We start from the raw sequence: 20,963 nt of genomic DNA, 5'->3' as shown, positions 1-20,963 counted from the left end.
ACAACTATCTTTTTAAATGAAGACAAAACAAGACCATTTTTCATATGAAGCCGATTCATCCCCCACAGAACTGAACTGCATGGGATGCTAACTTTAGTCTGAGAGGAAATGATACCACCTGAGAGTGTTCAGAAAGGAATGAGAGCTTTGGAAATGATAAATTAAGCATTACTGTCAAATGCTTTATTGTAAACCGCATTGTATAAACTGACAGAGCAACCAGATTACACGTTAAGGTCAAACTGGTGCAGCCCAGAGGCACAGAGGGAGGAACCAGGAACCAGGAACCGGCATAGAAGCCCCCTGGGGTCCTGGACCCAACCCATGAGGTCGGTGTCCTGCAGGCTGTTGCTGAGCTTGGCAAGTTCAATGGGGATAAATGGAGAACACAGTGGTGGAGATAAGGGCACTTTTATGGCCTGATTCGCATCCAAGACACCGAAACTGAAGGCGCCCAGAGTCCAGCTCTCAGGGATCTCAGAGATCTATATTATTGACCATGATGTCTTCAGGAATGAAACCTCCGGGCTCACATAATTATTTGGGTGTGCTACAGTGTTTAAACCTTTCCTGAGATGCACCCTGCCGTCCCCCAGGGTCCAACCCTCCTGGGCTTCCTGGCACTGTCTGAGCTGTCACCAGCCCAGGGGTCTGCACCTGGCACCCCACTGGCATGGGGTTATGGAGGCCAGGTCCAGGGGATCCTGCCCATGTCGGCCTGGCTGTGGCTCCTCCCAATACCAGAGCAGACATTCCCGGTCACTTGCAGTGTCCCCTGGTCCTGGACCACTAACCCCCAAGCACTTGCTATTGCAGTAGAAGGACCAAATTAGTGACCCTGGAGCTAGGACCCTGACTACCGTCACCAAAACACAGACCATGCAACACTTGACTTCCACAACGTGGAAAACACAAGCCATGGTGAACTCGTGGCAGTGCCCACCTGGCCCTGATTCCAGGGGGACATCTGCACAGATACAGGTCCTCATGGCCCTGGGCACCTGGGACGGGGGTCCTGATTCCGCAGCCTCACTGTGGAGGACAGTAGCGACCCTGGCCTGCAGGGTCTCTGCATGGTGTTGGGTGCAGTCCCAGGTAGAGCCGGCGAAGCCTCCGGTGTTCCGGGCTCCTCTTCCTGGGGAAGCAGGTCCTGACTCACTCTGGGTAGTGACTGAGGGCTCAAGGGCCCAGGTGATGGCCTGGACACTTCCTGACCGACTATCAACGCTAGGGACGGGGCCTGTGTTGTGTGCCCACCTGGGCACTGGCCTTCCTCCCAACTGCACCAGTGGACGCATGTGGATCACGCAGCTGGTTCGCAGGACAGGTGCAGGTGCCACACCCGGTGTGCAGGTGGGTAGAGGCCACACAGACCCTGGGCAGCTGACAGCGCATGTCAGCTTGACCCTGAAGGTCGCGGAATGAGCATCACAATGTGAAGCAGAACGTCGAGGGCACCACCTGCTTCTGCACTGAATGCAGGAAGGGTCCCCAGGCAGAGAGCCTGTGACCCTGACCCTGAAGGGCTGCTCAGGAGCCGGCATGAAGATGGAAGAGTTGCTGGCGGGAGGTGGTGGAGATATAGACACTGGGGTCTTGAGGGAGCTGCTGTGAGGGTGCCTGTGGGATATCTGTGCCCCAGAGTTCCCTGAGGAGGGGGCTCTTCCTAGACAGACACCCCTCCCAAGGCTGCCTCTGGGTCACAGGACACAGACCTGGTCTTGGTGCCTCCCCTTTCCTCCACAACTCCTCATTGCTCCCACAGCAATGGGCAGCTCTCCCCTGTGGTCTCCATCTAAACAATCAGCTGCCTGCTGGGACCTGAGCAACACAGAGAGCAAGAGAGCTATCAAGTACTGGCTTTAATCTGTAGAATACATTACAGCTCACAAATGTATTTTACCCATTAATAAAGCTCTTGAAAACCAATTGTATGTGGATTAAATATAAGTGAATCAACTTGTGAAGCTATTTTAGAAATAAACAAAATTGGGCCAGGCGTGGTGGCTCACACCTGTAATCCCAGCACTTTGGGAGGCCAAGACAGGCAGATCACCTGAGGTCAGGAGTTCGAGACCAGCCTGGCCAACATGGTGAAACCCCGTGTCGACTAAAAATACAAAATTAGCCCAGTGTGGTGGCACATGCCTGTGATCCCAGCTACTTGAGAGGCTGAGGCAGGGAGAATCGCTTGAATCCGGGAGGCAGAGGTTGCAGTGAGCCGAGACCCTGCTATTGCACTCCAGCCTAGGCAACAAGAGCAAAATGCAAAAAAAAGAAAAAAGAAAAAAAAAAAGGAAAGGAAAGGGAAAGGAAAGCGAAGGAAGGGGAAGGGGAAGGGAAAAAGCAAGGCAAGGCAACGAAATAAATAAAATTGAGTCTTCTTTATTCTGATCACGGATTCATTCAGTCCTTTCTGAAAGCACAAAATTCCAGGTAAATGGAATAGAGTCCACGTCACCATTCACATACCAACACAGAGAGTAGGCCATGTTCTAGTGGCCACATTAAAATACTAAAGAGAAAAAGATGTATTGATATATTTTATTTGGTCCAGTATGTCCAAAATATTAATTTCAACATGTAAGCAAAATAATACAATTGTTGATAATATATTTTACATTTTGGTACAAAGTCTTTGAAAGATGGTGTATGTTTGAAATTAAAGCACATCTCAGATTGGCGACATTTCACGAGCTTCACGTCTAAATGTCCGGCAGCCTACCGTTGTTCAGAACAGCGGGGCAGGAAAAATGTGGAAGATGAATGTCCTGGGACAGAGAGTGAAGCTGCTGAGGGGCAGAGTTTTAACAATTTTGGAAGCGTGGGTGCCAGGGCGCACATGTGAAAGATCTGGGAGGGGAGGCTGAGGGGAAGATGAGGAGAAAAAATCCCAGTGACCATAGATAGGCTGTGGTTAATATTAATAGCTAGAAGAGTCTGACCCAAAATTACAGAAATTACAAGAAAACAGACCCCACAAAAGAAAGGCAGACACCAGACAGGACTGACGATGAAACTAACCCATGGAAATTAATAGAGTGATGCTTCACATAGTAACGAAATATCAGGGAGATACACAGTAACAGGCTGAACTGAAGAGGACAGATCTACTCCCTGTAACTGAAAGGTCCTGTTGAAAATAGCTGAACAAGCACAGGGGAGTGAAAATGGACACAGGTGAAAACTATCACACCGGCTGGGCGCCGTGGCTCATGCCTGTAATCCCAGCACTTTGGGTGGCTGAGGCGGGTGAATTACTTGAGGTCAGGAGTTCAAAACTAGCCTGGCCAACATGGTGAAACCCCGTCTCTACTAAAAGTACAAAAAAAAAAAAAAAATTAGCCAGGCGAGGTGGCGAACGCCTGTAATCCCAGCTACTCGGGAGGCTGAGGCAGGAGAATCGCTTGAACCCGGGAGGCGGAGGTTGCAGTGAGCCGAGATCGCACCATTGCACTCCAGCCTGGGCAAGAGAGCGAGACACCATCAAAAAAAAAAAAAAAAAAAAAAAAAGGCAGGAAGGCCAAGGCCGAGATTTCCGAAACTCAGCAACAACAGACGTGATGTTTTGAGAGGAAGGTTGGGAAACACAAAAGATGCACTATCCACCTAACGGATGTTCCTGGAGTTGAATATAGGAAGAATGCCGAAAAATATCAATGAAAGAAATGTTTTCCCATAAGAAGAAACCATGACCTTCTTCTACGCTGAAATGAGAGAATGCATGTTAAGTAGCATGAGCAGAAATGACCACATTGTGGAAAGATTTTAAGAAAGATCTGGGAGGGGTTAAAGCTATTAAAAAAAAAAAAAAAGTCCACCACTAGAACTATTTTTACAAACATTAAACTAGTTCAAGAGCTAACATATGCAATGAAAGCATATACACTTAATAATTCATGATGTTAAAATAATAAAATGTTTAATTTGAAAAATCTCAAAGTTGGGTTATAAATGTTAAAATAAAGGGAAAAAAGAAATTCGCTGTAAGAAACTTAACTTTATATTTTTATATCTGTCGTTAAACAAGGAAACGGAGCTAAAAACACCTGGTAAATCTCCAAAGCGAAGAGAGAGAACCCTAAGCTGATCCGGACCAAGAGTGCACTGCCCTGAGCATCCCAAGAGCAGACACCTTCCCAGGTCCTGCAGGGTCCGAAGAGTGGGCAATGTCCCCAGCTCCTGCGGGGTCTTGGGGCGGACACCGTCTTCACCCTTCTAGAGAGTCCCGGGGGGTACAGAGGCTGGCGTGGCGGCACAGCGCCCGGATCCTTTGAAACAAGCCTTCCAAGCCCCACCCGCCTCCACCTGCTCCTCCGTTAAAGCACTAAAGACGCCCTCGGCCTCCCGGCGGAGCGAGCACAACACCCACCGCACGATAGTAAGTTGTACAGCGAACACCTGGAACTATCGCGATATCTGGAGCTAGCAAATGCCATGAAATTACCGCGAGAAGAAGGAAGCGCAGGTTTCGTGAGAAGCGCAGATCTCACGAGAGAAGATTTGGCGCCCTCCTCCGTGGATTGTGGCCAGGCCGGGTTCGGCGGTTGCTGTGAGGGCGGGCTTCTCGGCACGATGCCGTCCCCGTTCTCCGTCAGCTCTTTCCCCGTCAGCATCCCAGCCGTGCTCATGGTAACTCGCGGCCTGCGTAACCACCAGTTCGGGGGCGGACGGCGGAGAGGCGTAGGGTCTGCCCCACGGAGAACCTAACCTGTAGCCAAGAAGGCGCCGACCGTGGGCGGGGCTGGCGGCTGAGCGCGCGCGCTGGGCGGGGTCCTGGGACCTGTGGGAGTGGCTCGGGGCGGGGCGGTGTAGCGCGCCCTGGGCGGGGTCCTGGGACCTGTGGGAAGGGGCCTGGGCCGGGCGTCGGGGCGCGAGTGCTCGGCGGGGTCCTGGGCCGTTGGGCGGAATGGAACGGGGCGGGGCGGGGCCTTGGGGCGGAGCGTGCGCAGTGAGCGGGGTCCTGGGCCGTGCGGGCGGGGCTTGGGCTGGGCGCGCGTCCCGCACCGTGGGGGCGTGGCTGAGTTGTGTGGGCGGGGCGCGAGGGGCAGGGCTTTGTTCGTGTGGGAGGTGCATGCCCGCGAATCAGCGTCTTGCGGGCGGGGCTTGGGCCATGTGGGCGTATCCTGGCAGTGTGACTGGGCGTGCGTGGTGGAGCCTGATCGTGTGGGCGTGGCACGGAGGAACCCTGCCCCTGTGTGGGCGGGGCCTGCGCTTTGCCTGGTTGGTCTGGCAGGTCCCAGGGGAGCCCTCGCCCCGAGTGGCCACCCAGGGGTGGCATGGGCACTCGATGGGGTCTGGGCAGAAAGCCGTGCTCCCCTCACCTCCCTGCCTCTGGTCGTCTGGTTGGTGAATTGATGGGAGCAGATGCGCTTTTGTCCTTATTTCATGGCGCGGCTCTGGAGAGGCTGCTGCGGCCCCCAGTAGAGAGCAGTGACACTTACAGGAGTCCTGGAGGGCTGTGCGGGGCTGCAGCTTGGAGGGCAGGGCTAGTCTCATGCAGGAAGGCGCTCAAGGAGGGGATGGCAAGGGTTGAGGACTGCTGGGATTGGCATCTGAGCATCAGTTGGGGACTGGGCAGCAGTGGATCTCAGCTTGGCTACTTCAGGTCCCTGAGCCAGACACTGTCCCCAGGTACAGCAGGGTCCCGGGGAGTCCAGGAGGCGGCAGAGTGCAGCACTGTCTAGAGGGTTCAGTGTATTGCAGAGAGGTTGGAGAAAATCAAGTCGTGCACGTGGCGATGACTCAGATTCCCCGAGGCCTTCAGTGCTCACTAAGGAGCCTGAAATGATGATTCGTGTTTTACCTTTGGGGTTGAGCCAAGTGCATCTCTTTGAGCAATCCACTTAATGTCCTTGTCGTCACCAATTATCATCACCAAGTATTATTATAAAGGATGGTAATTCCTTTAATTATACCCAGCTTAAAAACATGATTCTGTTCCACCAACAAAAGGGGCACGTCAGAGATGCCTTCAGTTCTGTGTGCTTGAACTTTGAATTCCATGAATTATAGTTGCACTGAGGGGAGAATCCTGTTTGCATCCTCCTGGTTCCTTCTCTCTTTCCCGTCCCCATGTTTCTTTGAGGCCTGGCAGTGCTCTCCGGATACCTTGCTGAGTAGCCCCAGGAAGACTCAGGAGTGAGAGGCCCCTGCCCCGTGCCCTGGGAGAAGGCTGTGGGTGGGCTGTGAGCCTGGCCCTGTGGGGCAGGTCAGTGAGTGTCTGCTGGTGTGTTCCTACAGCAGACGGACTGGACTGAGCCCTGGCTCATGGGGCTGGCTGCCTTCCATGCGCTCTGCCTGCTCCTCACCTGCTTGTCCTCCCGGAGCTACAGACTACAGATCGGGCACTTTCTGTGTCTAGGTGAGTAAAACAACACAAACTCCACAACTCAGATCACTGTGTGAAATGAAACTGTATGGTCTGTGTCTTCAAAATATGTACATATTTTTATAAGACCTCCCAACCCTCTGTCAGGCGCCTGCTCCTAGGGTACTCCCATTTTTCTCTTGGAAGCTATAAAGGAAAGTACTTTTTGCATGTTAGAGTTGAAAGGAATCTGTTGAGTTCCTGTTACCTACCAGGGAAGTGCTGAGCACCAGCTGCACACGGGAGAGCTGGGTTTCTGGAAGTGCTGTTGTTTACACAAGATGTGTCCTTGGTGCAGCTCTGCTCATGCACTGCTTTGAATGGGAGGAAGATCGCAAACCAGGAAAGAGAAGTTCTGTGCATAAAATAAGGCATTGCCCAACTTGGTTTCAAGGAGAAGGGCTACAGAACTTAGATAAGTTAGGGAGTTGCACAGGATGACTGAGAAAGATTATTCAGAAAAACTGAAATCATGGCACGGGGTGTGAAGAGTGAGTAAAATGTTAATAAGAAAAGAGAGGGAGCAGGTGACGGCCTGGGAGGGCAGCAGGCTGACGTGCAGATACTGAGATGGATGGAAGGTGTGGGTCAGAGGCAGAGAAACTGCCAGCTCTGCGGAACCTAAGCACTTCTGGTGCTGAGCGTTACAAACACTTGTGGGTAGAAGAGGCGAGGAGGGCCTGGAGGTCTGGCTCAGGCTCCTCTTGACTCTGGACATTGGGGAGACACCGAAGATGTTCTTGGTAGCTAAAAATAACTAATTTTAGATAACTTTAGTTAGCTGGCTGTGTGCAAACAGGAAATCCGAAGAAGAGATGATCTTAGAAAGACTGGAGAAGTGATGAGTGTTTGCATCGCAGTGGGGGCCTGTACAAGTGAGGTGCTCAGAGCAAGCTCTGTATTGAGGGTGCCCTGAGGAGTGCTGGAGTGGACCAGGCGGACAGGGCTCCTTTGCCTCCCACAGATTCCTGGGGGACACCAGCACCAGTGCTTCATCACAGACCTGTGTTGTTATCAACAGTGACAAGTGTTGTAATGGAAAAGCCAAAAACACGGTGAAACAGGAGGAGCCGCCTGATTTAAATCACACAGTCCCCTGCAAACCCAGGGGCAAAAGGTGCATAGGCAGAAACCAGGCACTGAGATGCTGGCAGAGGGCGGGAGCGAATGCCCCACGCAGAGGCCCTGAGGCAGGCACCTCAAAGAAAGGTGACAGCTTCTCCAGCTGAGCTCCTGGATCTGAACAGCTTTGTCAGCTAGAGAACTGCACAAGGGTTTGATATTTTCTAGGATAAGGGGAAGGATGACTGCTTTCACACCGGAGTAATACTAGACACTGTGCTGCCTGCCGTTACATTTCCTGTGATTCATTTCTCAAACCAACCTAAGAGTTGGATTTTATTTGCCCATTTTAATAAATGAAGCACACAGAGGTTCTGACTACACAGTTACACAGCTTATAACTAGCACCATCAAGATTCAAGATGCAGACTCTGCTCCAGGGTGCATTTCAGGAAAAGCTGGAGAGAAGCACCTGGCGGCACCCTCTCTGCCCACCCTCCTCCTGAGCCTACCTCCCTCCCCCTGTAACCTCAGCCCTCCACACCCTCCTCCCCACACCCATGCCCGCCACCTCCTGTGTTAGCCTACCCGTCTGTCTGGCTGTCCTGCTCCTCCTGCCCCTCTCTGACCTTCCTCCTCCTCCTCCCCCCCTTCCCTTCCTCCCCCCACTCCCCTCTGGCTCTTTCTCTGTGCCTCCTTTTCCTCTGCTTTATTGAGTCCATTCCTGAAGGGAGGAAGTGGAGGGACTGCTCACCCTAACCCCTAGTTTAATCTGCTTTCTGATGTGAATCAAGAAGAATGAAAGGATTTTTACATTTTGATTTACTTTAGAAGTTAAAGCATCACATTTTTCTTAATCTGCTGAATTATATTTTATTTAATTTTATGGTAGCATGGGTCACTCTCTCATGGGTTTGAGTCCTGGCATTACCCATGAGTTAGCTGGAGACCCAGGGCCAGTCCCTAAAGTCTGTGCTCCTGGGAGCACGGAGGCCTTGCCTCGCCTCGCCCCCGCTGGCCCCTGCCCTCCCTCCTGTGCCTTTGCCTCCAGCACCCCAAAGCTGTTTGCTCCCCTCCTGTGGTCATCTCAGTCACAGTGTCCTGAGGGCAGTCCGGGAAGTGTGAGCATGAAAAGCCCTTGGTTGTCAGCTCTGGGTCTCATGGCTGTCAACTCCTGCTGCTGTGTCCTGTGAGGCCGATCTGTGGCTGCTGTCCCTGGGGAAATGTGTGAGGCCCAGCCATGCCTGGGTGAAGCCTGGGGCCTCGGGCAGCTCCTGCAGTGGCTCTGCAGGTGCTGACCTGAGCACGGGCTCTGACTGAGACCATAGAGCACTGGAGAACTGGAGCACTGTTGGCCTTGGTTTTCTTTATGCTAAATGGGTGAGTCCCTCAAGTTGACAGTGTTAGGATGTTTATGTGACCTTATGTTTAAAATTAAAGTGACATTTCTATTCAGTGTTCTACTGTAAATAATGTATAACTTTACAATGAGTAATAACGGGTCATCTAAATTCTAACATGACTTGCACCTTTTTTCAGTAATCTTAGTCTACTGCGCTGAATACATCAATGAGGCGGCTGCAATGAACTGGAGGTGAGCCCATCCCTGGGCCTGTGACCCGGTCCATGCAGGGGTGTCCCTGGGAACGCCCCCACAGCCGGTGGGTCTTGCAGAGGAGACAGTGAATCCTAACACGGCAGCCGTGCACACCCGTGCCCATGCGTCCAGAGTTGTGGGCTCCAGGGCGACTCTGTAAATGCTTTCCTAGCGCCAGAGCGGCCCTCTCTGAGTACGGCACTGTGGGACAGTGCTGGCTGAGGCCGCTGATGGCAGAGCCAGAGAAATGACTGTGGGAATTTGAGCTGCAGAATAGAAACTGCAGCGTTTTAGAGAACGTGGTCCGTGCTGGCCTCAGCCGTGCCCTCCCCCTTGGACTGCAGGGTGGCTGCTCCATGACGAGTCTGGACCTGAGTAGGGGGCTTCTGGGTGGTCTGAGGCACCTGCCTGCCTCACCCCCAGCCCCGCGTCCTCATGTCGGGGGCACCGCTGGCATCCTCTGCCCCCTCCTCTACCCCTGGTTTCCTCCCAGGGGGACTCAGAACCCAGCACCTGCCCAGGGTGAACCACACAGCCTCTGTCAGATGAGACCCACCTGGCCTCACTGAGTGTTTTTGAGTGACCTGTGAGCTAAAAATGGTTTTTACATTTTAAAATATAAAACAGAAAAAAAGTAAAACTGCCAGACTCTGAGCAGGAAGTAGCCGAGACTGTGGCCTCGTGGCCCGTAAGCCCTGAACGCTGATCCTGGGCCCTCACGAAGGGTTGCTGAGCACTCCCTGCAGTCCTTTGCTTAGACCCTGCCTGTCTGTCAGACCCTGCCTGTCTGTTAGACCCTGCCTGTCTGTTAGACCCTGCCTGTCTGTTAGACCCTGCCTGTCTGTTAGACCCTGCCTGTCTGTCAGACCCTGCCTGTCTGTCAGACCCTGCCTGTCTGTTAGACCCTGCCTGTCTGTCAGGCCCTGCCTGTCTGTTAGACCCTGCCTGTCTGTTAGACCCTGCCTGTCTGTCAGACCCTGCCTGTCTGTCAGACCCTGCCTGTCTGTTAGACCCTGCCTGTCTGTCAGGCCCTGCCTGCGTTTCCGAGCCCTCCCCTGACTGGGCCTCCTCCTGCCCCGCTTCTGCCTGCCCCGCCTTTCCCTCCAGGACAGCATTCCTGCAGCCACACGTGCTCTCTCTCCTCCCTCCTCCCTGCCCCTCCTTAGCCATAAGCGGCTCCCTGGGGACCCTGCCTCTCCTCCTGGACGCAGGGCCTCCACGTGGTTCAGTCCCAGGAGTGGTGCTCAGTCCCTGGTGACCCTGACCTTGTCCAGAGGCCGGCACAGTGTCCTCGTCCTCCCTGAAGCCCTGCCACACCCAGCTGCAGCCTGCAGCACCTTCCTGGCCCCTCCCTTCCCTCTGGCTGCAGCCTCCTGTCTTAGTGCTTCTCTGCAACCTCCTGGTTTCAAAAGTGCTGGGTTTCCTGCCTGTCCCACCTGTTGGACTGGGCACCAGGACGTCTAACAAACATCTCAAAATTCACACTTCAGGACAACTGCTGTGCTCCCCTCTGTTTATAGGGGCGGCTTCTCCCTCCAGCTTCTTAGACCAGAGACGTAATAGGGCATTTTTCAGGAAGCTCCATTCCTCCACCTTTAAGGTCACCACGAGCCCAGTGTGTCCCATGCCCTTCACCCCACCCTCGCTGACCTGCTGCTGACATGCAGCAGTCCCTACGCCATCCCCCTACTGCCCAGCCTCTGGGTGTCTTGGGGAAGTGTGGGCCTCAGAGCCAAGCACTGCCCCTCAGCACATTCCAGCGTGTCCTCAGGTCACCTAGAGTAAACACGGAGTCCTGCAGTGATGCCCTGCGGCCTCCTGCCAGCTGTGTCCCAGCCGCTCATGGCTGTACCTACGAGTCCACGAGGCCCCCTCACCCCCGACAGGCTTCACGTTTCTCTAGAGCAGCACTCGCCGCATGCTCAGACTGGCTGCCTCTTACTTTGGGGCCTCCCATGGTCTAGAGCATAAGCACCAGCAAGGCGGGAGCCCTGTGGTCACGAGGCGCTGACCCACTGCCCACCATTACTAGCTTTGTTCACGGCATTTCCGTGCTGGCTGCTGCAAGAATCATCAACACCCATGTGCAGATTCTCTGCCCTCGCTGGCGCTGTGCCTTGTGCAGGTGGAGATCTTCCACCTTCCTCAGTCTCTTCTGCTAAAGAGGCACTGGCACTGACAGAAGAGGACTGCTGTGAGAACCAAAGGGATGGAAGGGTCCGGCACCACTCCTTCCCAGTGCGGCAGTGGAGCAGATGCAGCTGCTGTCTCTTTCTCGTTACGGGGATTGTCAACGTTTACTCTGTAGGTTTTAAGGATTTCAAGTCATCAGTGTCTTCCCGCTGAGGTCAGATGTGCCGCTGACCCAGAGGGGCTACGGGGTGGTGTCTCCCTGCTGTGGGAGGCCTCGGGGTCTTCCCCGTGCTGCTGGGTGGTGTCTCCCTGTCCTGTGACCCAGTGTGTTTTCTTCATAATGAGCATTGGGGACAGCGCAGTGGAGATGACGGCTGCTCCCAAGGGTGGGCCCAGTGAGGGGTGGCCCCACCTCAGTCCACATCAGCTCTCTCCAGAGTCTTAGTTAAACAAACAGTGTCACTAGAACTTTTTGGTTGTATTGCCTAGTAATTTTTTGTTTTTGTTTTTTAAACAGATTATTTTCAAAATACCAGTATTTCGACTCCAGGGGGATGTTCATTTCTATAGTGTTTTCAGCCCCGCTGCTGGTGAATGCCATGATCATTGTGGTATGTAGATGACACGTGCAGTTGTCGTTCTTCCTGTGTCTGTTTTTCAAATGTAAACTGTTTCAAACAATTGTGTTTAGATTATGTGGGTATGGAAGACTCTGAATGTGATGACTGACCTGAAGAATGTACAAGAGAGAAGAAAGGAGAAGAAAAGGAGAAGGAAAGAAGACTGAGGGGCAGCAGCTGCTTGGAGTTTGCGTCCTTCCTGTCCACCCTGGCTGCTCCCGGTGCGACAGTGCACGTGGGTGGGCATCCTTCCAGCTGACTCCGTGGTTTGAAAAACTGTTGTTTTATTTAAATATCCACAGTGGTAGGCACACACTGAAGTCGGCTTTTCAGCCAGCACTGAATGTATCCATCAGGACATGGGTCTTCAGGCGCCTGATCTTTGTAGTCAGGCTGTGGGAATGGTCTGCAGAGCTTCATAACTGGGAGTTTGATTTGAAGAAGTCCATGTCATATGTGTAACTAGTACTAATTATAAATATAAAATACACAATATAAAATACGAAATTAAAAAATAAACAGTGCTACCCTGTGCATGGGCGCCGTGCCCGCCTCCTCGTGCTGTGTTTTCTAGCGCATGCCGCGGCTCGCAGTCCTGTGCATGGGTGCCGTGCCCGCCTCCTCGTGCTGTGTTTTCTAGCGCATGCCATGGTTCGCAGTGAGGGTGTTTTCACCTTCCAGGAAATGGGGCAAAATTTGGAGACGGTTGTCATTGGAGGGGGTGGTGGTGCTGGCTTCTCCTGTGGATCCCAGGGGTGATGCAGAAAATCCTGTGTGCCTGGGTCAGCTGCACCACAGACAATGACTTGACATAAAATGTCAGCAGCGGTGGGGCGGAGAGACCTTGGAAGGAAGCTCTTGGAAAATACGTTGTATCTCAGTTTGATGAACCAATTCTCAAGAGGCTAGGCCCTCTCTAACAAAGTTACGGGCTGCTTTACTGAAAACAGAATGGAAGCCCTGAAGTCAGCACTCCATGGAGAAGCGTGTCTTTTGTAATGTCCTGGTGTTCTGTTGATTTCGGTGCTTGAGAACACAATGCTCCCAGTTCTGTTAGGACAGGCATACTGTCACTTTGCAATATGCATTTTGTAAAATAGCTCCTGCCCAGTGGCTCTTGGTTCCTAACAAATCTGGACCTGTGGTTTAAGAATGAAAGGTGGTTGGAGACCTAGATATTTAAAAATAGGTGTTCAATAAGGGAATACTCACTGTGCATTGTATCTGATAGCATACCTAATTGTGCATTTCTGAAAGTTACTGATTCAAAATGTAATTGGTACAGTTATCTTTGAGTAGACAAGCCTGGGAAGAGAATGTTGAGGTGTGGAGGTGACCAGCCAAGTTCGTGCCCCTCTCAGGCCTTTGTGGCTGAGAGGTGGGACAGAAAGTTGATTAAGGTGATGTGTCCTCCCCGCCGGCATTGTCCAGGGCCACTGTGTAGATATTTGACTTTGCTGACAGAAAAGAAACCAGGAAGTTTTAGAGACTATGCATTTTTAGTATAATATTTTCACCCTCTGATACGGTTTGGCTCTTGTGTGCCCATCCAAATCTCATCTCAAATTGTAATCCCCATGAGTCAAGGGAGGGACCGGATGGGAGGTGATTGGATCATGGAAGTAGTTTCCCCCATGCTGTTCTCATGATAGAGAGGGAGTTCTCACAAGATCTGATGGTTTTAAACATGGCAGGTTCCCCTGCTGTCACTGTCTCTCCTGCTGCCTTGTGAAGAAGGTGCTTGCTTCTCCCTCTGCCATGACTGTAAGTTTCCTGAGGCCTCCCCAGCCATGTGGAACTGAGTCAGTTAAACCTCTTCTTTATAAATTACCAGGTCTCAGGTAGTATCTTTATAACAGTGTGAGAACAGACTAATACACCATCTGTATGTTATTTGGACTTCATATGGGGCCATGTGATTGGGTCTCAGTTTGCCTGCGATAAAGTAGTATAACAGTATTGCTCGCTTTGCATGAATTTGATGCTGATGACATGTCAGTGTGAAACCATGACCTGTGTTCTTTGGTTTTCACTCAGTATGTGTGTGTGTGTGTCTGTGTTTTGGAACAGTTATATTTGTTTTTATAAAAACAATCTTCATTTTATTTTTAACTGTGTAGTAAGTTTCTATTCAGTGCCTTAAAGTGCATTGTTAACAATTGTCTTAATATGTTGTCCTCATGTTAGGGAAAGTCGTAGAAGCCAAAATGATCAGCAGTTGAGTAATTTATGAAAGCACAGGTGCAATCCCACTTTAAAGCCCTGGGGGTTGCACAGAAAACACTGAGTTCAGGCTCCACAAACGTGGCTGACTCACTGGAGGGCTTCATCTGTTTAAGTAGAACAAATGTTTTTACTGATAAAGTACAGGAAAGGAGGTTTGTGATAAAAATATATTTTTCACATTCCAAACCTGTGACACCTTACGTTTATCGGTTGTATGCAATAAAATATATCTTTAATAATATGTAGTATGCTTTCTTCCCCCCCCCCAAAAAATGGTATTTATTTTGCTTCTTACTGTAACTGGAAACAGGAGCACCTGGAACTTAGCTCCACCTTTGTCTGGCAGGTCCCTTTGCTGTAGCATCTGGTGCTGAGTTTCAACAAACAAATGCAATTGTGTCATTGCCAGCAGAAGAAAGTCCCCTTGCACAGATACTGCATATCAAATCAGAAAGCAATATGCAGCCTGAATGGCTAGCTTCTGTGAGAAATAAAGTACAAGGAAATGTTAACATGTTCTCTCCCTTTACAAAATAATAAATGTTAAAAAGGGGGGGTGGGCCGGGCGCGGTGGCTCAAGCCTGTAATCCCAGCACTTTGGGAGGCCGAGACGGGCAGATCACAAGGTCAGGAGATCGAGACCATCCTGGCTAACACGGTGAAACCCCGTCTCTACTAAAAAATACAAAAAACTAGCCGGGCGAGGTGGCGGGCGCCTGTGGTCCCAGCTACTCGGGAGGCTGAGGCAGGAGAATGGCGTAAACCCGGGAGGCGGAGCTTGCAGTGAGCTGAGATCCGGCCACTGCACTCCAGTCCGGGCGACAGAGCCAGACTGTCTCAAAAAAAAAAAAAAGGGGGGGGGGGTGGGGGCCGGGGGTGGAATGCAGGGTAAGGAGCTACAGTGGTGCTGAGTGGGATGCTTAAAGACAGAAGAGAATTGCCATCAGAGATGTACCGGTCAGGTCCAAGCATCTTTTCTCTGGAAAAGAACTTCAGGCTTCCTTGTCTGGACTTTGGTGGAGCACCCTTCTTCTTTGACCACATTAACCAGAACACGTTTTCAGTGCAGCCTTCCCCTCTACTGAAGCCATGAGAACCAGTGACTAGCCATGCTAATAGACATCCTCATCTAAAGAGTAAAGAAGTTATCTGTGTCATAGGTTTTATCTACACCCTCTCATACTGAAAGAATGGTTATTATAAAATGCATTCTGATTTCAAGAATGTGAAGAAAGTCAGGGGTCCCCAGGACCACCCCGTGTCCTGGAGGGACTCGCAGACTCAGAGCAGCTCTCACAGTCAGGGCTATGGTTAGCCCTGTGAAAAGCTACAGATTAAGATCGGCACAGGGAATGGAGCCCAGGAGAGACCAGGCACAGGTTCCCTGGCATCCTCTCCAGTGGCCCCCACGGCTGCACACAATCCTCCCAGCAGCTGTGGGACCACACGCAGGACCTGGGTCCAAGAGGGAAGCCTCCTGGACCTGTGTGCCACGTTTGTGGGTGTGTAGGCGTGGAGCCCTGGGTTCTCGTCCCAACAAGGAGCCACATAGGGACAGGAAGTTACTGAGCATCTAAGTCATCTGAGTAGTGCCAGGGCAGTGCTTGCTGGAATATCATGGCACAGCAGCGGGGACCCTTTCACAGCTGACAGGCACTTGCATTTGAGGCAAATGAGAGGAAGAGGGAACCCTGCAGGGATCGGGGTCTGCCAGGCAGGGAAACAGCCGCTGGACAGGCCCTCAGCTGGGACCCTGTGGCCTGTTCAGGACAGAAGGACACCTGGCAAGCCCAGCAGGACATGAGTGCAGAGAGAGGTTGGCAGGGCACCGCACAGGCCCCAGCCCTGCAGAGGCTCCAGCTCCTGAGCAGCATAGGCATCGTCCAGGGTCCGCCCAGGAGACAGGCCAGGAACGCCTGTGCTTTCAGCTCGTGGCTCCGGCTGCCATGTGGAGAATGGACACGGAAGGTAGGAGGGACCAACAGGCTGGGCCAGAGGGAGGTGGAGGGGGTGGTCAGGGCTCTGTGTCCACGATCTCGCCCTTGGTGAGGAGACAAGGCATGGGGCTTCCCTGAGCCCCTCGTCTGCGGAGGGAAGAAGATTGCTGTTTGTTTCCCTTTGGGGATCAGGGAAGGGAGGGCTGGCAGGTAGGGGATCCTGTGCTTGGTAGGAGGCAGGTGAGCCTGAGAGGTCGTCCACACCAGCAAGTTGTGACCTGGGGAGGACGGGGCTGGACTCCACATGCAGGGTTCTCGGAGGCAGGAAGGGAGCGAGCCGGGGCAGAGAAGAGGACCTAGGGGGTGGCGCTGCCCAGTCCCGGGACGGTGCAAAGATATCTCCAAGCCCTGGTCACTGCATGGGGACACGAGGATGGGGCGGCAAGACCCAGGCAGGCTGTGGGTGCCACACCTTGGTGGCAGCTTGTTCTGAGTGGGGCTGGAACAATTGATAGCAAGCATCCTCATCGGCCCGGTCAGCTTTCTAGCTCCTCTCCCTCTGATGTTCCAGTTTCACAGCAGCCTGTACAGTTAGACTTTTCCTCACTTTGGGGGAAGCTGCAGCTATTATAGTCTCCGAATTACGTTGTCATTAGAAATTGCACAACACCTATGCCAGGGTGGGCACTGACTGGCACAGACCCTGGCACAGGCCCTGAAAGGAACTTGAGGACAGAGAAGGACCTCCCTGCAGCCTTCGGGCAGCCAAGCTGAGGCCTAAGGCCAAGCATGTGGCCATAGGGTCTGCTCTGTAAGCCTCAGGGCCACCGCCTTTTGTTCCAGTCCTGGGCCAAAACAGCCTTCAACAGCTCCTGCTCCATCTGAGTGAGCTGGATGTCAGCCTCTGTGGGTCCTGTTGTGTGTGGGGTTGATGCTCCGTCTGAGTGAGCTGGATGTCAGCCTCCGTGGGTCCTGTTGTGTGCAGGGTTGATGCTCCATCTCAGTGAGCTGAGCTTCTGCATCTCTGGGTTCTGTTGTACGTGGGGTTAATGCTTCATCTGACTGAGCTGGGCATCTGCATATCTGGGTTTTGTTGTGGGTGGGGTTAATAATCCATCTGAGTGAGTGGGGCATCTGCCTCCATGAGTTCTGTTGTATGTGGGGGTGATGCTCCATCTGACTGAGCTGGGCATCTGCATCTCCGGGTTTATGGATCCCTAAGCCCGGCTCACTCACAGCCTGGCCCTCCATGTGCTGCTCATTCCTCTGCCTCACCCATGTTTGGTTATATCTTATATAACATTGGATGTCTTTGTAACAGGAGAAAATTGTTAAATGTCAATTCATTGCCCCTTTTTTTCTGTAAATCTATCTTCTATAAAGTAATGTAGTCCCTTTTATCATGATGCTATTTCACTATATAACATTATTTTCAGTGCCTGCATAGTAAACAAATTGTAGGGGTATAGGCTAAATTTACTTAACCAGTTACTGATATTAGAGATGCAGCATTTTTCTAATTGTTTTCCTGACATCAGCAACACAGAAATCTCCAACCTCACATGCCTACATTTCCACTATTGACTTGGAATAAATTCTTACAAGTGAAGTTTAATCAACATATATGACTTTTATGTGACAGTTGGTAAATGTTGCTAAATCAAGTTTCAGAAGGCATGTGCCAATACTGGTTGTATATATTTCCTGAAATCCTTGTCTGCACTAAGTAACAACATAAAAAAGAAACTTTTCTGAGTAATAGGTGAAAGTTTTATCTGTTTTAACTTGCACTTCTGTGGTTACCTGTGAGGGCACTTTTCAAATGATTTTTTAGTAAATAATCTGTTCATATACTTCTTTTTTTTTTTTTTTTTTTTTTTTTTTTTTTTTTTTTTACTAGTCTGTAGTTTGACTTTGGCTTGTGTTGAAAAGGTTTTAGAAAGTCAAGAAGTTTTTTGCTTTATGTATCATCAGGAACTATGAAGAGCTGAGGTGCTACCTCTTCCCAAGCTGACAAGTGACCCTCAGAGAAGAACCATGAAGACCCCGCAACAGTGAAGTCAGTTTAAACGAGTTACAACGACAAACACACTGCACTATCTTTATGATTTTACCTGTTACTTAGCTCACACTGATGAGTGGCTGGTGTTTAAATGCTTTCCAAGTTCATTTCATTTATTACACAAATGCCTGTGAAATACCCAGACAGCATCACTGCCTCTTCTCTAGCCTCCAAACTGAATATCCTTTTGCTGAAGCATCCAGGTAAAAAAGGGGGACCTTAGAAACTGTGAATTTGAAGCCAGAAGCCATGGTTTTCCTAGGAATGGATTTACTTGCTAAGAAATGTGACACCCTTATAAATAAAGTTACTCGTGTTGGCTTTTTTGCTCTTTAAATTCTTCTCTGTAAGTTACTGATGTGACAAATCAAATAATAAATTTCAGACAGCTTATGTATTCACAACACAAGAAAGTCCATCCAAGAATCTCTCAAAGCATACCTGGCACATATTAGAAGCATGTAAGTCCTGAAAAGTACTGAGTGGACATTTGTGGGGCCTTGTCTCCCCTGCCACTGTCCTTTGTAACTGATGACCTCGGGCTGGGCTGGGATGGGTTTGCGTCTGCCACCAACCCTAGGCCGCACACGGGGCTCGTGCGTGAGTCAGAGGCTTCCCCGCTGGAATCACGGTCCTGAGCAGAACCAGAGACCGCAAGCAGCGCGGAGCCTAGGAGTGCTGGCGCGGCCGGAAGCAGTGAAGACTAGAAGTGCCGGCGCGGCCGGAAGCAGTGGAGACTAGAAGTGCCGGCGCGGCCGGAAGCAGTGGAGACTAAGCGTGCCGGCGCGGCCGGAAGCAGTGGAGACTAGGAGTGCCGGCGCCGCCGGAAGCAGTGGAGACTAGGAGTACCCGCGCGGCCGGAAGCAGTGGAGACTAGGAGTGCCGTCGCGGCCGGAAGCAGTGAAGACTAGGAGTGCCGGCGCGGCCGGAAGCAGTGGAGACTAGGAGTGCCGGCGCCGCCGGAAGCAGCGCGGAGCCTAGGCGTGCAGGTGCGGCCTGGGTGGATGCGGGTTTCCTGGCTGCTTCAAAGGCACCCAGCACTTTCTCATTTATTTCCCTCCTGAGTCTTCACCATCGTCCTGAAGGTTTACAGCCCCCCTCCTACAGGGCTTCACCTTTATGTCGACAGCACATTGAAATATGTGTGCAATTAGTGGGTCTTCTAGGGTAAGAGCAGCAAGCTGGTGTGGAATTCTGCACATTAATACATGGTCATTGTAAAAAATTTATTCACGAGAACTCTTGAGAGGCACTGACGTGTCTGACGATAGATTCTGCGTGAAGACGCTTCTTGTGATGACCACGGAACATGATCAATTTTTTAAGAGCCTCGGTTCTAACTGGACGTGGTGATGATGGCCTTGAATTTCAGTTTCCCTTCAGGAAAGGTATATAGGCATACTCGACATCGTTATTTATAAGATCACTGTAAGGAACAAAAGATATGCGTTAGATTCCCTAAACTGCACGTCTGTTAACGGCTTTGGTGGGGCTGGCGCCGCGGTGCTGCTGACCTGATCCCCAGAATGGCGTGGAGCATACAGAATGCGTCCTTGCCGCTCACTCCAGGACCGGAAAAGAGAAAAGGAAATGTGACACGTAGCTGCCGCGTGAAAGAGAAGCCCGGCCCGACGTGGGGCCAGAGTCGTGGATCCTGCGCAGGTCGGTCTCCTGAGCTATGACAGGGGAACATCAGGGTCTGGGGCAGCTCACCTCCTTTGGCTCCAGTTCATTCCGCGTTCTGTCTGAGGAAGGCGTCTTTCCCCACTAACCCTCCAGAGGGCACCACAGCACCGTGCCAGAGGCCCCTGTTTGGCTGCTGGGGAAAATTTCTGTCACTTATTCAGAAAGAGAAGTCTAATAGTTTTGATTGAGGAATATCGCCCGGAGCTAAAGGGAATGAGCCGGGAAGTACAGTGCTTCGGTTTCCTGTGTTCATTTCAACGAGGTTAACCACATCCCAAACCAGTTGTAAAGTCAGTTTTTACTGTCCAGAAACAAACCTAAACACATACACATGTGAACACACACAGACACATGTGCACACATGTGAACACAGAGACATGCTCACATGTCACACCACAACGTGCACAGGGCAGGTTTACATGTGCACTCTCAGGTGGGCACGTATGCTCACACATGCACATGCCCACATGATACATGCAGCAGTGTACTCTCAGGTGTGCACACACCCGCACACATGTAGGTGCCTGGAGACATCCCTGATTTCATTTTTCCGTTATATTAGAAAACACCCATGCTGCACCTCCACCCACAGAAATGATGATGTGAGTTAAGAAGTGCATTCCATGTTTAAGTGGTTCTAGTTTCAGGAATGCTGCTTTTTTTTTTTTTTTTTTTTTTTTCCTATGAGACAGAATCTTACTCTGTTGCCCTGGCTGCAGTGCAGTGGCGCAATCTCGGTTCACTACAACCTCCACCTCCTGGGTTTTAGCGATTCTACTGCCTCAGCCTCCCAAGGAACTGGGATTACAGGCACCTGCCGTCACACCCAACTAATTTTTTAGCATTTTTAGTAGAGTCTGGGTTCCACCATGTGTGCCAGGCTGGTCTTGAACTCCTGACCTCAGGTGATCCACCCGTCTTGGCCTCCCAAAGTGCTGGGATTACAAGCATAAGCCCCCGTGCCTGGCCCACGAATGCTTTTTAAAGAAGACCTATCCAGTGAAGTAACAGGATGAGAATGGAGGGACTGAGAGGCTGCTCTGCGGGGGCTGTGCTGTAATCAGGATAAGCCTCACAAAATGCTGCAGGTTGTAGGAGTTCAGAGCCTCTGGCTGCTGGACACTGGGAGGCTCAGACACACGAGGAGAAACGATGAAGAGCCCCACACTGGCCCTTGATGTGCTGCTGGCCTCAGGAATTACTTTCAAGTAAAGAGTAGAAGTCGTAAGCTGAAGGGGCATGCCCTCCTTCGCCTGACCTTATCTGTGGG

At 51.4% G+C, this 20,963-nt stretch overlaps 2 protein-coding genes across 7 annotated transcripts in view; one reads left to right on the top strand and one right to left on the bottom strand.

Annotated features, from left to right (window-relative positions):
• Positions 1-4,557, bottom strand: part of LOC140713282 (uncharacterized) — a 35,673-nt gene extending 31,116 nt beyond the window's left edge. For 4 of the 5 annotated variants that reach the window (XR_012095168.1, XR_012095166.1, XR_012095167.1 and 1 more), the window contains exon 1: positions 4,448-4,557. Coding sequence is in view for 1 of the 5 variants with exons in the window: in XM_073022726.1 (XP_072878827.1) it covers positions 636-1,544 (909 nt within the window). In the remaining 4 variants the exon portion in view is untranslated. Of the gene's footprint in view, positions 1-152; positions 1,822-4,447 lie in introns of those variants that run through there. The other variant, XM_073022726.1, reaches the window with a different exon arrangement.
• Positions 4,528-12,316, top strand: TMEM18 (transmembrane protein 18). Of its 2 annotated transcripts, none has more exons than XM_007971651.3 (5): positions 4,528-4,632; positions 6,244-6,364; positions 8,972-9,026; positions 11,680-11,773; positions 11,854-12,316. In XM_007971651.3, the coding sequence occupies exons 1-5, from the start codon at positions 4,576-4,578 to the stop codon at positions 11,947-11,949; spliced, it is 423 nt and encodes a 140-aa protein (XP_007969842.2). In that variant the 5' UTR covers positions 4,528-4,575; the 3' UTR covers positions 11,950-12,316. The 2 variants fall into 2 exon arrangements, with proteins under 2 accessions (XP_007969842.2, XP_037862400.1); XM_038006472.2 differs by lacking the exon at positions 4,528-4,632 and adding an exon at positions 5,124-5,345.
• Positions 12,317-20,963: the final 8,647 nt, after the last annotated feature.

This window comes from Chlorocebus sabaeus, chromosome 14 (assembly GCF_047675955.1).
Source record: "Chlorocebus sabaeus isolate Y175 chromosome 14, mChlSab1.0.hap1, whole genome shotgun sequence".
In the NCBI taxonomy this organism is placed as follows: Eukaryota; Metazoa; Chordata; class Mammalia; order Primates; family Cercopithecidae; genus Chlorocebus; species Chlorocebus sabaeus.
The sequence above is the reverse complement of the archived record's forward strand: the minus strand, read 5'-3'. Positions and strand labels throughout refer to the sequence as shown.

What these genes read in the sequence shown, in the direction of transcription:
- TMEM18 (XM_038006472.2), top strand. Translation starts at nt 5,280, where the DNA reads ATGGGCACTCGATGGGGTCTGGGCAGAAAGCCGTGCTCCCCTCACCTC. An exon ending in TCCCTGCCTCTGGTCGTCTG is followed by an intron (nt 5,346 to 6,243) that starts GTTGGTGAATTG and finishes GTGTTCCTACAG; the next exon opens with CAGACGGACTGGACTGAGCC. An exon ending in TGAATGCCATGATCATTGTG is followed by an intron (nt 11,774 to 11,853) that starts GTATGTAGATGA and finishes AATTGTGTTTAG; the next exon opens with ATTATGTGGGTATGGAAGAC.